We start from the raw sequence: 17,179 nt of genomic DNA, 5'->3' as shown, positions 1-17,179 counted from the left end.
GTTATAAACAGATGAACACAATGAGAGTTTTATTATATTCTAGCAATCTTCTAGAATCTGCATAAAACAGTATTTTGAATTTTTTGCCATATAGACTAGGGTTGGCATAATAATTATGACTATTATTTTATGATACTATTAATAACACTATATGTATTATTATTAGTAACAAGTATTAATATTACTTGTTTTATTGATTTTATTCTTGAATTGGATTTTACTATAGTTTTATTTTATTTGTAGTATACAAGACTGAATCAGTTGTTTGCTAGCACATAAAATATTTAATAAATAAACATTCAAGTGTGATAGTTGGAAGCCTCCTCCTCTAAGGGACCGTGTAAAAGAAAGTTTGGAGGAGCCCTTTATTGTGCAACCAATCAAAATAGATATTGAGGACCTTGTGCCTTGCAGCTTAGGGTGTTTATCAGATTAGGTTCAAGTGGTATACCTTTGAGAAACACATTGAATCTGAGCCCTCCTGAGGCTTTCTATATGATTCAGAATTTTGACTGATTCTGAGACATAAAAGTCCTGTAATGAGAATATTCTTTCCCAAACTCTTCATGAAGTCATACTCCAGGTTAAAAGGGTGAGATAGTTTGTAGTTTTGTAACACTTTAGCTTCTAGCCATAGTGGATGATAATTTTTCATGAATTCAGTAGCCAAAATATAGAAATCAAATGAAAAGCTTAAGCATCACAGCAGTACTGGCAAATTGAGTTCCATTTTTACATGTACCACTGACTTTCTTATTTCAGGCTAGCTCGAGTTCTAGTTCGCCTGCCAGCTCTTAGACTGATGAGTTCCAGCATTACAGAAGAACTCTTTTTTACTGGTCTTATTGGAAATGTTCCAATTGACAGCATCATCCCCTACATCCTGAAGATGGAAACAGCAGAGTACAATGGTCAAATAACAGGATCATCTTCTTAGAAGGAATTAGCTCATCCTGATGGACCTGAATGTTAATTTACTGATTCCGTGGGATAAGGTGTACAAATGTTTTCAACGCTTTTCGTTTTCTTGTTAAAAATTCTTTTATTCAAAAACAAGGTTTAAAAAACCCTACAGAACTTTTTTCTATGACCTATTTCTGCCAGAACAAATATTTGAATTTGTTTTTCTGAAATGATACAGTGAATTGATAAATATATCTTTAATATGTCTTTTTATTTAAGTATTATCTATGAGTACACTATAGCTTCTCTTATGACAGGATACACATTAAAAATATATATTCTGAACTTTAGCTTGGATCCAAAAGGCTCCAAGATGTCTTCTGCAAAAGGATTGCCCCCTCCCACATCACAGCCCTTGTTCTTTCCCCCACTTTCCAAAATGAAATGCCACTCCAGGACAGCATGAAGCATAGCATGCTAGTTTGTTGGAGAGAAAAAAAGGTTTACAAGATAAATGGGCTTTGAATGCAGTCTATATTGTGTGCTCACTCACATACATGCAGATAATTTAAAATTAGCAAGATGTAGGAATGGTCAGCACTTCCAAAGAATGTTTTATGAAAGTAAGATATTACCCTCATAATCTTGCTTCCTTGAATAGGGTAAATGAATAGCATTTTAATTACAGATATATACTAATAATTTCTATGAAAACTTACAGCCATGGCAGACAATCAATCATTTATGCTACAAAATTTTTAATTACATTTGTTTATTAATAACATGATTCTTTTAATGATGTTTGAATTAAATTTTGCTAAATGAATAGAAATGTTTATAGCATAGGAAAAGCATAATGTTTATGGCTCAACTGTAAATTTGATAGACTCTATAGAAGTTATTTACACTGAAAAACAACACACTACTTATAGTGAGGCACTTCTGAGAATTTTAAGATGTTTGCCAATAGTTTAAAAAAAAAACGTGGGACACATCCATCACTTTAAATAAGAACCACATGCCTTTTATAGACAGAACAATTTAAAAAAACAAATTTCATACTCATTCCTTCTAAGAATGATTCATTCCTTCTGGGAAGACTGACTTTGGCACAGTTCTGATATCACTAAATTAGTGAGGAATCTATTGATTATTGAGATGTTGCTTCTCAAAGGAGTCCTACAATCAGTTTGGAGCACTCCAGTAACAGTGGTTCAACATTCCTAATGATCTGCCAAAACAATCTTAGAAAGGTGGGATGAAAGCAAGAAGGAACTGTAATAGCGGTGAAAGAGAATACATATAGCCTAACTTCTGGGTCTTTGGTATGTGTTTGGCTATGTGGCAGACAGTTCAGCTACAATAGATCCTGGGTTCTGCCTAGCCTGGTCATCAGAGTATGATCACAGCGGGGAAGTTTCTTATAGTCCCTGCAGTAGAATTCCATGGAACTATAAAGTCGTATCCTAAGAATTCAGATTTTGATTCATTCATTTTCTCAGCCTGAAATCCAGCTTACATTCTGAAACATATGCCATGATTTCTACAGAAATGATACCCATAGTGTAGAAAAAAGAATAGTCATGTGTTTATTTATATTATGCTGTATCTGTTTTCCCAATATTGTATATGTTCTAGAATTATTCAGAATCTGATAAATCAGTGATCCCCAACCTTTTTACACCGCTGCCCGGTACCGGCATCAGCTGGGTCGCGGCCCATACCGGCATCAGCTGGGCGCCGCCATCTTTTTGATGAAAAAGTGCTTCTGGTGACCTCACTGGAAGCACTTTTTCATCAAAAAGATGGCGGCGCTAGCTCGTGAGCTTTTCCGGGTAGAAATGGCTTTCTACCCGAAAGCTCATCGACGGCCGCTGGTGCCGCCATATTTTTTGATGAAACGTGCTTCGGTGAGCTTTCTACCGGAAAAGCTCACCGGAAGCACTTTTTCATCAAAAAGATGGCGGCGCCCAGCAAGCCAGCGGCCGGTAGGACCTGTTCCGCGGACGGTACCGGTCCGCGGACTGGTGGTTGGGGACCCCTGTGATAAATCACCTGGAGTCATAGTACTAAAAATGCCATGTACAATCTGTCAAAATATTAAGGCTGGCCAATTCTACTCATATCCAGTACTGCTTTTAGATTTCATATTATATTGTACAAAACTTCTGTATTTCAAATCATAGTTGTAATTTTTATTTCATACATACATACTTTTTTCAAATTGACTTTTATATGAAAACATATTTCAACAAGTATGTCATTTATACTCATTAAGTATATGGTGGTTTCAGTGAGCATTTTAGTAGAGGCATTTTATAGTGAGTATTTTAAAGATGTTAATAGATGCAGGTACCAATGAAGAATAAGAAAGGTTAGTCCAATTTAATAGATGAACAGATATTACATAGGTAATGTAGTCTTACAGATCTCTTTCCTCAGAAAATGTCACTGAACTCAGTGGTGCTTACTTCCAGTATGTGTTTATACTGCATAATTATAATTCATTCAGTAAATTCCTAGGTATACCCAATTTTTTAATATTTACTATTCTTTCATTAACTTAAACTTAATTCATAAAACACTGTTACACAGAAGCTGAATTAGTATACTCCCTGATTTTTCTTAAACAGGAGCTTAATATAATTTGCATTGGAAATACATTCAGTGGGACTATGACTATAGATGCATTCGGAAGTACTGGAAAGTGTTGTATAATATATATAATACTAAATATTTAAAGTAACAAGATCAGTTGGAAATAGAATTGAGTCTGTCCTGGATCATAAAACTTAAAACTAATTACAGGCCAAATTTATGAAGTTAAAAACATTGGATGAGGAAATATTAAATAACAAATTATATTTTAGCTCGATTTTTATGCAATCTGCAGAACAAATTATGTACACTATTTTTATTGTGATAATTTATAACACTAATATATTTTACATGCTACCCTGATTGGTATGGTGACACATATATTTTTAAAACTATTAGATTATGTATAATATTTAATTATGCATATCTAATAAAATATATGCAATTTGAATAATATAAAAATAGTAGTTTTTAAAATAATGCAGTGCAAAAAGAAGTAATTTGCTGAATTCTGCACCAGGTTAGATCCTCCACAAACCATTATTCAGATATTAATTTCATTCTCTTGTATTAAGTTGAACAAAACTAGTTTACATCATTTGTTTTACTGATCTAGAGTTTGGACCAAGCCAAAATAAATTTAAATAGCACTATTTTAATCGCATTGAGATGCAATATTTCAATTATTTGCATTCATTATTTATTTACTTCCCATTTCACCTAGCAGCTAGGTCCTAACATGTGTATTATAAAAATGTTTCTGCAGTTGTTCATTATCATAGCAGAGATATGTAGTAGATCTCACAACTATAGTAGGAATTATTTTTATATTTATGCTTTTCGCTGTGCCCAAGACACCAAGCATTTATTTATTTATTTATTGTTTTACGTTTTGTATAATGAACTATTCTAACCCTTTTAAACTTTTGGTTTTTATAAAAGCTCTAGAAAGTTTTTGAAGCATCTAGAATTTATACTTCCAATTTTCAAGGAAAGAAAGAAGGGCATCAGAAAAAGGACATGCAATATAGGCCATCCTTCATCTTGTGCAACCTGTTGGAATATGTTTTCTGAATATAATTTTCTTTTTAAAAATGTAAGCATTACTCTTGCTTATGTGCCCACCTAAAATCTCTCAGCATGTTTGGAAGAGTTTTGCTTTTGTTTTTCAGATGGTAGCAGCTACCAGTATACTACAAGAAACTATTGATGTGGGTGCATGTTGAAAGAAACATGACTGCACTGAGAAACTACTATTCAGACAGAAAACAAAAAAGTCTTTTGTTTATCTATATTAGAATTCATTAGGTTCTATCCAGTATCACATAATAGAAGTTACTCTGCTTCTGTTCTATTTGTATTTTCCAGATCTGCTTCAGAGTTCTGCTAATCTTCTACAGCAGATTTGCAGAGCTGCTTTGAGTAGAATGAATGCTATGTATTCCTTGGGCAGACAAATACACTTTGCTCAGTGGGTAATTATCCTTGGGCCATGCACATTAGTGAAAGCAATAGAGATTTGCCTAGTTGGTGTCATATAATCCTGACCCTTTGTAATTTGAGCTTAAAATAATTATTGAAGGTTGTTTTATCACAAAGTCATGGCACCTTTAAAAATTATCAGTAAGTGTAAATTTTAATGTAATATCTATTATTCTGAAGGTGGTCATTTGAGATGATTACTGTTACCAAGCACACTTATTTGAAAGCAAGTTATCTCAGATTAGTGGAATTTAAATATCCATGTTAAGGATCTGCATTTAAAAGATGTCCTGAATGGACAGTTTGTTGATAAATTGAACTTACGAATTTTAATTTATTTCAGTGGACTTGGACATGCATGAGAATAAGTCTAAAATCTTCTTGCTATGGGTAACTATAGGGCAACTGACAAACCATTAAATAATACAGTTTTCTTGAATATTTAATTAAATAAAATGAATTGTAATTAAATAAAAGAAAATGAATTAAATAAAAGTAAAAAAAAAATTGTAATTTTAAGTATGTGTCCATAGGTGGGTTTTATTATCAAAAATAATTAGATATGTCATTTAGAGTTCAGTTTGAATATGCCATATAACAGGAAAAGTTTTTTTAAAAAAATCTTAGGACTTGACCAAGCTCTTAAGCATAATCAAAATAGTGCTTTGGATGCTGGCCATATTTATTTGTTTGAATGATGTTTATGTGTTAGTTTCTAACTTTGTTCAGTACATGTACAGTGTAATATAAAATGTGTAAGTATGTATGTAAAATTATGTACAGTCTTACTCATATGTACCAGATTTCTATATGTTAAAAAAAGATTTATAATTGCATTGCAAAGCTTGAGCTTCCTACATTTTATATTTTGTTCAAATCTTGATATAAACATGCCTCCCTCTCAGTAGAGTGGGCTATTGTTTTTAAACCTAGGATGTAATTGCACTTTGTCTTAAATACTGAAACTATCTAATAGTTCCAATTTTATTTGTTAATATTCAGAAGGCCAGCTGAAATTATGGAGATTGTGCAGTGACAGTGGTGGTGAACTGTGGACCATAAACCTTTCTGTATATTCTCAATGCCTGCAAAAGAGGCTTTTTGTATTTTTCCTGAGCTTTTTTTTTTGCATAGTCTTCTTTTTCAGCGTGTACATTTTGATCACACTGTATTTTAATGTTATCAGTACATCCCTTCCAAGTTGCTGATTAAAATGAACAAGGCTGTCACAACAGATGAGTCTAATTTTATATTGTTAGCTGTTTTATTAAATGAGCATAAGGCAAAATGTTGTGTCATGAATGTCACTAACTGATTCTGATATGTTATCTTCAAAGTAAAACTTTTCTTTCTTGTGGAGAAAATGGCAAAATACCAATAGCAATAGCACTTAAACTTACATACCGTTTCAGTGCTTTACAGCCCTCTCTAAGCAGTTTTACAGAGCCTATTGCCTCCAACAATCTGGGTCCTCGTTTTACCCCCTTTGGGAGGATGGAAGGCTGAGTCAACTTTATGCCTGGTGGGATTTGAACTGCCAAATTGCAGGCAGCCGGCAGTCAGCAGAAGTAGCTTGCAGTACTGCACTTTAACCACTGCACCACCATGGCTCATGGTCAAAATGACATCTTAAATTTAAGTTTTTGAATAGACAAGTGGTATGAGATTCTACCACTTGTGGCACCTCGTATCACTTTGTTACCAGTGAAGTCTTGGAGAATGTTTCAAGTAAGCTCTGAAGGGAACTAGTGCATCCTAAGTTTTTTGTTTAGTTTCACTTTTTATTACCCTTGATTACTTTCCAGCCTCTCTCTCTAAAATTTGGGAGGAAGGGACTGTTGTCATATCATTTGGGCAGAAGTTGCATGTAAAACATTCAGTGGTGCTATACAATGGCTCCATAAATAATTATGATTGTACTAAGGGAGAAGTACTCCTATATATAAGGACACATATAGAAGCTCTATACTATTGTACTATATGGAAAATTGCATTTTATTCTGTCTTTTTTGAAAATTCAGGTAGTTTGCAGTGCATGGAGAGGCAGGGCTTGATAGGAAACTTACATGGTTTTTTTTTTAAAAAAAAAAACACTTTTTTTTCCCCATGCCTTGACAACTACTTCCAAGTATGGTTAAAGAAGAGTATTGAAATCCTGCTCTGGAGCATTGTGAGGATCATTTTTCATGGATATAGAGAAAGATTATGAAAATTAATGCTGCTAATAAAGTTATATATAGTGTAGCACTTGCCTAATCTGGGCCTTAAGACTTCAGTTGTAACTGAAAGTCTATAAAAATTTATCAAATGAAGTGGGATGCAATTCTGAAGAATTCCTAAATATTTTTCAATTTATATTTTTCTGTTTTCTAATCTACTGTTTTAATCATTTTTCTTCATTTTAAAACCATTTTTTGCTAAAAGCATTAATTTTAAATTTACTGAAACTGAAAGTCTTTGTTTCATAGTTACAGTAATTGGATTCGGGAGCCATTCCATATAAAATTGAATAGAATTTTTCCATTTCTAGTTCTCTGAAAGGTTAAGAAAAATATTAAGAGTTTTTGCTTATTTGAAAAGCTTGCAATATGTGTAAGACGGCATTTCTCATTCGCTGGAAGCAGAAAGAATCCCAAGAAAAATGTAGGGAATCTTCCTGATACTGCTGCTCAGACATGATAGGTTTATTTTTTTGCCAATCCTATTTACACAATGCAGTAGCAAAAGCAAATACATTGTTAGAAGAGTAAAAGTAACTTGGTACTAGAAGTATAATACAGATTTCATATTCTATTTAGTTAAAAAAAACTAAACTAAACCAACAGCTGGATAGGTTTTACTTGTGTATTGTCCAAAAGATAACAACATACAGTACCTTATTTTTTGGTATACAAAATTTATATTCGGAAAAGACTTCCATAATTATGTACTAAGTATAATGTAAAGCCATTGTTCTCAACAGTTTTATAGTTGAAAAAGTAGTACTTATGTTTACAATTGTAAGCATTTGAAAACTCCCTCAAGCGTTATGCTTGTATGAAAATTAATGTATTTCCCCCAAAAAGAATTGTGATAATATCCAGGGTTATATTTTATAGCTCTATGCTTTGTACTGTTTATTAAAAAGTCTTTTTTTTTTTCAGTTCAGGTTTAAAACCTGTTGCTTCCTCTCAGTTTCTTTTGTGAAATCAACTTTGAAAAATTCATGACATTTTAAGTTGTTTTTTTAATCTTAACTTTTTTGTCCAATCAATGCCTTCAGTTTGGAAGATAAATTTGCGTTGTTGTGTGTGTGTATATAGAGAATTACAGTGCATGCTTATGCATTTTATTAAATGCTGTCTAAATGTGTCTTTACATTGTTGTGGCTTAATGTTGCAGTCTACAAGAAATTTATACTATTACAATAAATAAAGACTCTTATGCAGCTTTTGACTTCCTCCTTTTAATATTTTTTTTAACATTCATGGCAGTTAATGATGACTGTGGCATTTTGTTAACATTGCTTGAAACATATGAAACAAAAAAATTCTCCAAAGTAGCGTTCTGCACCCCTCAGCTGGTTTTATCCCAGAGTTCCTCAAACAAAATTGCCCATCTCCCTTGCCAGGGAGTAAAGTTTGAGAAAGCGTGTGAGTTGGGAATAAGGGAACAGCTTTGAAAAGTCAACCATCTCTACTGGTATAAGTCTTTAGATGTTGGCTAAAGATCAGGGCATTGATTTAAGTATACAGCAATGAAAACATATTTTAAATGTATTCTCTGCCACACCTGTACATGGCAGATACTGGAATAGTCCTTGGCATGCTCAATTTTGCTTTTTAACTAACTGCTTCTGCCAATAAAATGATTCATGTTTAAAGATACTATAGTTAATTCCTTGGTAGCTGGGGAATTCTGGGAGTTGAAATCCATATATCTTAAATTTGCCACGGTTGAGAAACACTCTTAAGAAATGGCATTTGGCTTTAACTGGGCTTAGAAATTTAGTAGAGTCATTTCTGATTAGCATGAGTTGACTCCTATAAAAGATATTAGGAAATCTGTTCTGCGTTGGAAATTAAGAAACATCTTGGGAGAAAACCAGGGTAAATTACAGATATACACTGCTCAAAAAAATAAAGGGAACACAAAAATAAGACATCCTAGATCTGAATGAATGAAATATTCTTATTAAATACTTTGTTCATTACATAGTTGAATGTGCTGACAACAAAATCACACAAAAATTATCAATGGAAATCAAATTTAGCAACCCATGGGGGTCTGGATTTGGAGTTACACTCAAAATTAAAGTGGAAAACAATACTACAGGCTGATCCAACTTTGATGTAATGTCCTTAAAACAAGTCAAAATGAGGTTCAGTCGTGTGTGTGGCCTCCACGTACCCGTATGACCTCCCTACAACGCCTGGGCATGCTCCTGATGAGTGGCAGATCTCCTGAGGGATCTCCTCCCACACCTGGACTAAAGCATCCCCCAACTCCTGGACAGTCTGTGGTGCAATGTGGCGTTGGTGGATGGAGCGAGACATGATGTCCCAGATGTGCTCAATTGGATTCAGGTCTGGGGAACGGGTGGGCCAGTCCATAGCATCAATGCCTTCGTCTTGCAGGAACTGCTGACACGCTCCAGCCACATGAGGTCTAGCACTGTCGTGCATTAGGAGGAACCCAGGACCAACCGCACCAGCATATGGTCTCACAAGGGGTCTGAGGATCTCATTTCAGTACCTAATGGCAGTCAGGCTACCTCTGGTGAGCACATGGAGGGCTGTGCGGCCCCCAAAAGAAGTGCCACCACATTTTAGGAAGGAGAGTAGAACAAAGAAGAAGAAAAACTCCCTTTAGGGTATTCGCAGCTTGTGGCTCTCACAAGGAACAATATATCCTTAACAGCTTTCAAAGTTCCAAATCACTTTCTCCGTCCCGGTTAAAGCACCTTTCACTTTCTCCAGCTTTCTCCCTCCTGCACTTGCTTACCCGGCTGCAGCTTTCTTCGTGGCGGCCATTACTGACCCCGTTCCTCCGCCTCGGAAAAGGGAGTTTAGCCGGCTGGGGAGGGGTTTGCGGCACCCCAAACCCCTTGCCAGATCCCCCTATCTTCAGCTGCCTCTACGGGCAGCTATATCCCCCAGATCCAAATGGATCGAGGAACCTTAGCGACGCAGCAGGGATCGTGATTGCAAATCCCCTGCCCGCCAGGCTAGCAAACCGGAAAACCCATCTTTTTGGCTGTGAGTGGGAAGGGAGAGTGAAAAAAATCAGAGCAAAATTTGAAAATAAGGAGAAGATTGCTAGAATTGCAAAGAGTTTAAAAACTTCCAAAAAATATATTTGAAAAGGATTTGTGATTACTTTAACCCCAGAAAGAAAAAGTGAAGAAGAAGAAGGTATTTAAAAGAAACAGTCTGTTTGGATTGTTTGGTGATTTTGGAACCTTTGGAAATTATTTCTGATTAAACCATCTGGGTGGTTGTTTGGAAAAACTTTTCTCAGTGAAATGTGATAAAAATCTAAAAAAGTAAATTTTGTTAGAAAAGAGCTGTAAGAATATGATCAGTTGTGTGGGGGGAGCGTGTTCCCACAAAGGCAAGATATTTAATTGAAAAGAAAAAAAAGTTAAAAAAAAAAAAAATATTAAAAAAAAATAAAAAAAACTGGTCAAAAAAAAAAAAAAAAAAAAAGTACTCAACTTTTGTGAACTGAGTTTGAAGTAGAAGAGGAGGAACTTCAAAAAAATGGCTATAAAGATTTGGGGGATATAGGAAAAGGCCTCAAAAAGTAATTAATAAAAAAAAAAAAAAAAAAAAAGCCCAAAGAAGACACTATTGTATTTGATTATCTAGTAAATTAGAATGAAGAGCAACAGACCCAAGTTGTGCCAGTAGGTTAAATATAAGGGAAAAATGGCCAATCTTGGTGTTCTTTGGCAAATGCCAAGTGTCCTGCACGGTGTTGGGCTGTAAGCACAACCCCAACCTGTGGACGTCAGGCCCTCATACCACCCTCATGGAGTCTGTTTCTGACCGTTTGAGAAGCCACATGCACATTTGTGGCCCGCTGGAGGTCATTTTGCAGGGCTCTGGCAGTGCTCCTCCTGTCCCTCCTTGCACAAAGGCGGAGGTAGTGGTCCTGATGCTGGGTTGTTGCCCTCCTACGGGCTCCTCGTCTCCTGATGTACTGGCCTGTCTCCTGGTAGCACCTCTATGCTCTGGAAACTATGCTGACAGACACAGCAAGCCTTCTTGCCACAGCTCACATTGATGTGCCATCCTGGATGAGCTGCACTACCTGAGCCACTTGTGTGGGTTGTACACTCCGTCTCATGCTACCACTAGAATGAAAGCACCGCCAGCATTCAAAAGTGACCAAATCATCAGCCAGAAAGCATAGGAACTGAGAAGTGATCTGTGGTCACCACCTGCAGAACCACTCCTTTATTGGGGATGATCCTTTATGCTAACTGCCTATGCTTTCCACCTGTTGTCTACTCCATTTGCACAACAGCATGTGAAATTGATTGTCAATCAGTGTTGCTACCTGAGTGGAGTTTGATTTCACAGAAGTGTGATTGACTTGGAGTTACATTGTGTTGTTTAAGTGTTCCCTTTATTTTTGTGAGCGGTGTATTTTTATTAAGAAAACCTCTATTTACCCCAGAATTGAGGTGAGCTCCAAAGGATCTTATCTGTAGCGATGGATCTATTCTTGTCACATATATATCCCAAATGCAAGAAAGAGCACACTAGACCTCTTCCCCCGATTTATCCTCATAATTAACTATAGCTAGCTAGATAAGATAGCTGGCCTCGAGTCACCCAAGTAGCTTCTGTGGCTGAAATGCGGACGTGGTTTCCTCATCAAGCAGTCTGAGCTGTGACTTAATGAAATAGGGATAACCATATTTTTGGGGGAGGAAATTTGTCTCTACTGTTACTGGTTTATTGTAAGAGAAAACTGCTTTTTTCGCAACATCTGAATAACACTCCCAAACTTTTGCGAGGATTACTTCAACAATTTCTTTAAGTCTTGGCGCTGTTACAACCTATAAAGCGGCCGTCAGGATGAGATTACCCGACTGTCCACTAGGACCACCCCCTTTAGGGTTGCCAAAACCCAGTGACTTTTGCAATCCAGCCTTGGTACCGCTGGACCGACCCTCTTGGGTTTCTACTGCTCGCGAGCCATAGATCCAGGTCCTTGTCTTCGGGGATTCCCTCACCTTCACTCTCGAAAAATAACTACACTTCCCATGGTCCTCTGCGCCGATCGCCTCTTCCTCTTTCTACCGCACGGCGGTTTCCGTGCGAAGCTAAAGATTGAGCCGGAAGTCGCGTTCTCCCGAGGGTGGGTGGGGGGGCGCGTTGTGCAGGGTTGCCGGTGCCGTCGCAATCATGCCTATGAAGGGCAGGTTCCCTATTCGAAGGACGTTGCAGTATCTGAGCCAGGGTGACATCGTCTTTAAGAACTGCGTGAAGGTGATGACGGTGAACTACAACATGCACGGAGAGCTCAACGAGGGCGCCAGGTGAGGGTCGCTCTCCTTTTAGGGGAGACGGCCGTGGGGGAACGTCTCGGGTCTGGGCTGCAAAGCAGCGATGGCTGCGGGAGGTAATGCTCCTTATTTTTGCAACCCAGATATAGTAAGCCCTATTTTAGGTGGAACTGGCCTGCGGATAGGGGCCCGTTGGATTGCCGATTTAATCTATGGGGTCTTAAAACCTGGCAACTTTTAAGACTTGTGGACTTCACTTCCCAGAATTCCCCAGCCAGCATGGGAATTCTGGGAGTTGAAGTTCACAGATCGTAACGGACCGTACTTGCCCACTCGTGCCATAGAGGCTGCATAGCTTCAAGTTTACAACTGGTCAAGTAATCATGAGCTGGTGAGGGGAAGAGAGGTGACACCATACTGCCTCTCTGACTTTTAATTCTGCCCAAACTAACGTGTTCCGAAAAAGTGTGTGTGTGTGTGTAGTTTTGCTACAACAGATAGCATGGCCAGCTTTCTGAAAATGAGATATATTCCTGGGCAATATTGGTCTCATGTTCCAGGTGGATGGAATCACTCAAAAGCTAGACAGTCACACCTATTCAACTGCTTGACCTTCAAAGAGGTTTAAAAAACTGAATAAGTTGCTTTTGTTTTTTACCATAGAAAATTTGTGTTTTTCAACATACCTCAGATTCAGTACAAAAATCCTTGGCTGCAGATTGTGATGTTTAAAGACATGACTCCTTCACCATTCTTAAGATTCTACTTGGGTAAGTAGAGTATTTTTCTGATTTCCCTGCAGCTCCTGATGAGGTGGACTAGAATAGTGTTTGCTTATGCTCCTAATTGTAGCTACCACATGGGAGATAATATGTCTGCTAAAAGAGGGAAATGGCTCATATCTTCAACACTTTCTGGTTGATGTACCGGTAATTGCTAATAGAACTGTGTAAAATTGCCACTCTGAATTGTAACAGTTTGTGTTCAATGCTGGTAAACCAAGTTCATATTCTAATTTTAGGGAGTTTTGTTTCCCTTAGAAAGAACTGCAGTCAATAGTTTATCTTTGATATTTTTCCAAATTTTTGTTTAAATAACCCTAGTTTGTCTTATGTAGAGGTTTGAGGGAAGGAGTCGTAAAGAACTGCACTGGAAACCTGAAGAGAAAATATGCAGTAGATGGAATAAGCTCTTTAATCTTTCTACCTTGTAGTCTTTAAGGACTGGGCATGGAAAGTAGATAGTCTGGCAGTACACTAACTTTTTGTTCTCACTGTCATATTTTTAAGGCCTTTCATTGATATCAAGATGATGTGGACCTGAACTAGCACAGGCATGGAGAACCTATGAGCTTTTAGCTATTCTGACAGTTCCAGATGGAAGTTATTCTTGCAGATTTTGAATAGATATGGAAGAGCACAAGTTCATGTAGTTATAAGCATAAAACCCATTTGTAAGGATTATAGACTGATAAAAATATCATTAGCTATTCCTCTCATATTTCAAAACTTACAGAATCTTAACCTAACCTTCCTGCTTAAAAATAATTGATTTTTTTGAGAACCAGTGACCAGTTATAATGTGTTACAGTCAACCAGTGTGGGGATCCCAAGAGTGGCATGCAACCCCAGGGATGGTTGGTGGCTTAAGGATGCTCCCTTAAATTCTTAACTTTATTTTTCAACTTTGTCTATTTCTGTATAGATTTTATGCTATTTATTTGCAAAACATACAAGACACTTAAGATAGCGAGATGGATGGCATGTACATTTAATAAATAAAGTCACCAAGGCTGGATAGTTTCAAGTATGAATGATTTGCCACAGTGGTGGAATTCATATTTTTTTCACTACCAGTTCTGTGGGCGTGGCTTGGCGGGCATGGCAGGGGAAGGATACTGTAAAATCTCCAGTCCGAGGTGGTGTTTGCCGGTTCTCCGAACTATTCAAAATTTCCGCTACCAGTTCTGCAGAACTGGTCAGAACCTGCTGAATACCACCTCGGGTTTGCCAAGTGACCTCGTGTCCAAATGATCATGTGTGTATTTTTGTCTGAGAGATATGCCATATCATGGAAGTAATTTTGGAAAAACCCAATAAATATTCTGTATGTAACCCTATTTCTCTTACAGATAATGGAGAGCAAGTCCTGGTTGATATAGAAGAGAAGACCAATAGAGAGATAGCAGACCATATTAAGAAAATTCTTGGTAAAAGCAAGTAAGTCAAAATAACTAAGGTTATCAGGGATTAGGCTTCAGTTCTGACTGTATGGGAAAGCACTAGGTCACGGTGTCAAACTCACATCGTCACATCACCTGACATATTGCAACTTTTCTCCCCTTCATTAAACCGGAGTGGGCGTGGCCAGTGCGTGATGCATCTGGACTGCGAATTTCACACCCCTGAACTAGGTCTGTTTATAAAACATACTATATAAGTGAAAACTTTTCTATTTACTCATTTATGGAAAGGCAGCAAAGTTTCCTGTCCAGCATTATTTTTGATAGAAGACGGCATTACCTTTAATCAGTAGGCCTTCAGAAGTTTATTATTCAATATCAAAGTTAATGGGAAGCCTAATTGCTGCCATATATAAAGAGAATTTTCCAAATTTGGGAAATATCCAGGGCAAGTAACTGTAAAAACAAGTGCATCACATTATTCTTAGTTCTAGGAAAATACATCTCTCCAATGTTAGTGGTTGATTTAGGATAGTGCCGGAGGCCACTAATTCCCCATTACCTCTAGGGATGCTCCTCTCTGGGCAGATTGTATCAAATGGGACATACGATACAGGAAATGATTGCTTTACATTACTATGAGAAAAACTGGATTTCACCCAAATTATATAATTTCCTCTAAATTTATTTGGGAAATAGATAAGTATAAAGTATTGCTGTCATTCTTTAATAAATGATATAGCAAGTGCACTTAGACTGATATGTCGCTTCACAGTGCTTTACAGCCCTCACAGTGCTCTACGGAGTCAGCATGTTGCCCCCAACAATTTGGGTTCTAATTTTACCGACCTCATGGAAGGATGGAAGGATGAGTCAACCTTGAGCCTGGTGGGATTTGAACTTCCAAATTGCAGGCAGCCGGCAATCAGCATTCTAATAGAATACACTTCATCTTTCATTAGAATTCAACTTGTTAAAAATATTCACAAATGTGACATGCTGCACATTGAATTTCACTTGCTGTCTTCCTTACCATAAAATCATCTTTTTAATAGAGAAACAATCCAGATAGAAGAAGAGAAAAAGAGGAAATGGCATCCTGCAACATTTGGTAACAAAAAATACCACTTACGGGAATGTATGTGTGAAATTGACGGCCAGATTTCCTGTCCTGGTAAAGTGCCACTACCGAAAGAGATGACCGGCAAATATAAAAATGCCATGAAAGACAGTTCCTAAGCCACTTTTGCACCAAGCTTCTCCACAAGGAAGTAAAGATTGCAGAGAAATAAGAAACTGATTAGTGGCATGATGAAAATATATTGTTGTATGAGACTTACGCCAGGGAAATAGATGGTCTTAATTCTTTCACTGCTGTACACTAAATAGTAAATGTTTTATAAATGCTTTTTTTAAAAAAATTAAAGAGCAAGTGTTGGGTCATATTGATCATAATGTCAATTTTAATTTTCTATTATTTGAAGGGCAATTGTCTTGGGAAAACAGCTTGGATCCTTATATAAATGCAGGAACAGAGAAAACAGTTGTAATATGCAGCGCTGGTTCCTTTTCCAAAAGTTGCTTTATAGACTATCCATTTTATAAGCCTACAAATGTTGATCATGAATTAAGGGCTGAAATAGTTGTAATTCTACGTCTGTGATTTGTGGCATTTTTTGCTTCAGTGGTTACAAATAGCATTTCAATCTGTTTCGTCTTTCTATAATGATGCAAGTTCAAGCTATCTACTTGATTTAAAATTATTTAATATGATATAGAAGTAGTTAGCTGAAAGATACTGAAGTGAGAGAGTGGTGACAGAGCCTTGGGAGAAGTCATTGGCCTGTTCCACAACCAGCTTGGTCAGGGTCAACTTTTAAGAACTGCTAAGGGCCAGATGATTTTTACTATGTCCTGATACCTCTGACTGAGATATATAGAACTCTACATACTTTTTCACATGACTTGTAATCTAGGAATTAAGTACCACCTTTCCCCCCCATAGGAAAACATGTGGGAATATGGCTATGGTGAAATTTATTTCTGATCATTTTTTTTCCCTTTGGTTGAGAAAAGAAACACAATTTACTGTTTGCCCTATCGCCATATCTATTTTTAATTATTTTCTGAATTGTCTTATTTTACATTTTAAAAGTATAACTGTTGCTCAAGTGATTAAATCAGGTATTTGAAAACACTTATTAGCAAGCATCAGCTATTTAGATAGGAAAAGCTATTTATTACTTACCGTGTGTATATACTGAGGCTTTCATGGAAATCAAAACTGTACCAACTGCATAAAAGGAAATTGTATCTAATGCCCTAAACAACCCAGGATTTTACTTACACTGAAGCCAAGAGTTGAGAATAAAGTAAAATTTTGACTTTTAAGAAGCCTCAATAATTTTAAAGCAAGGAAAAAGATGAGTCCTGCAGTGCAGATTGTTTCTTGCTTTCTTGGTTCAAATGGTACATTTCAAGAGATTTTTTTAAAAACCAAAGACCATATATCTGTC

General features: G+C 36.8%; 2 protein-coding genes across 9 annotated transcripts in view; both read left to right on the top strand.

Annotated features, from left to right (window-relative positions):
- NR2C2 (nuclear receptor subfamily 2 group C member 2) overlaps positions 1 to 2,559 on the top strand; it is a 55,001-nt gene extending 52,442 nt beyond the window's left edge. For all 8 annotated transcript variants that reach the window (XM_026678431.2, XM_026678441.2, XM_087954655.1 and 5 more), the window contains one exon: positions 763 to 2,559. In XM_026678431.2, the coding sequence (XP_026534216.1) occupies positions 763 to 937 (175 nt within the window). In that variant the 3' untranslated portion in view covers positions 938 to 2,559. The remainder of the gene's footprint in view (positions 1 to 762) is intronic.
- A 9,772-nt stretch (positions 2,560 to 12,331) lies between these two features.
- On the top strand, positions 12,332 to 16,966 carry MRPS25 (mitochondrial ribosomal protein S25). Its single transcript, XM_026678464.2, has 4 exons — positions 12,332 to 12,514; positions 13,145 to 13,251; positions 14,613 to 14,700; positions 15,719 to 16,966. The coding sequence occupies exons 1-4, from the start codon at positions 12,381 to 12,383 to the stop codon at positions 15,900 to 15,902; spliced, it is 513 nt and encodes a 170-aa protein (XP_026534249.2). The 5' UTR covers positions 12,332 to 12,380; the 3' UTR covers positions 15,903 to 16,966.
- The last annotated feature ends 213 nt before the right edge of the window (positions 16,967 to 17,179 follow it).

The sequence above is a fragment of the Notechis scutatus genome, chromosome 2 (assembly GCF_049901735.1).
Source record: "Notechis scutatus isolate UNSWTSFEM ecotype Mainland chromosome 2, rNotScu1.2, whole genome shotgun sequence".
Lineage (NCBI taxonomy): Eukaryota > Metazoa > Chordata > Lepidosauria > Squamata > Elapidae > Notechis > Notechis scutatus.
The sequence above is the reverse complement of the archived record's forward strand: the minus strand, read 5'-3'. Positions and strand labels throughout refer to the sequence as shown.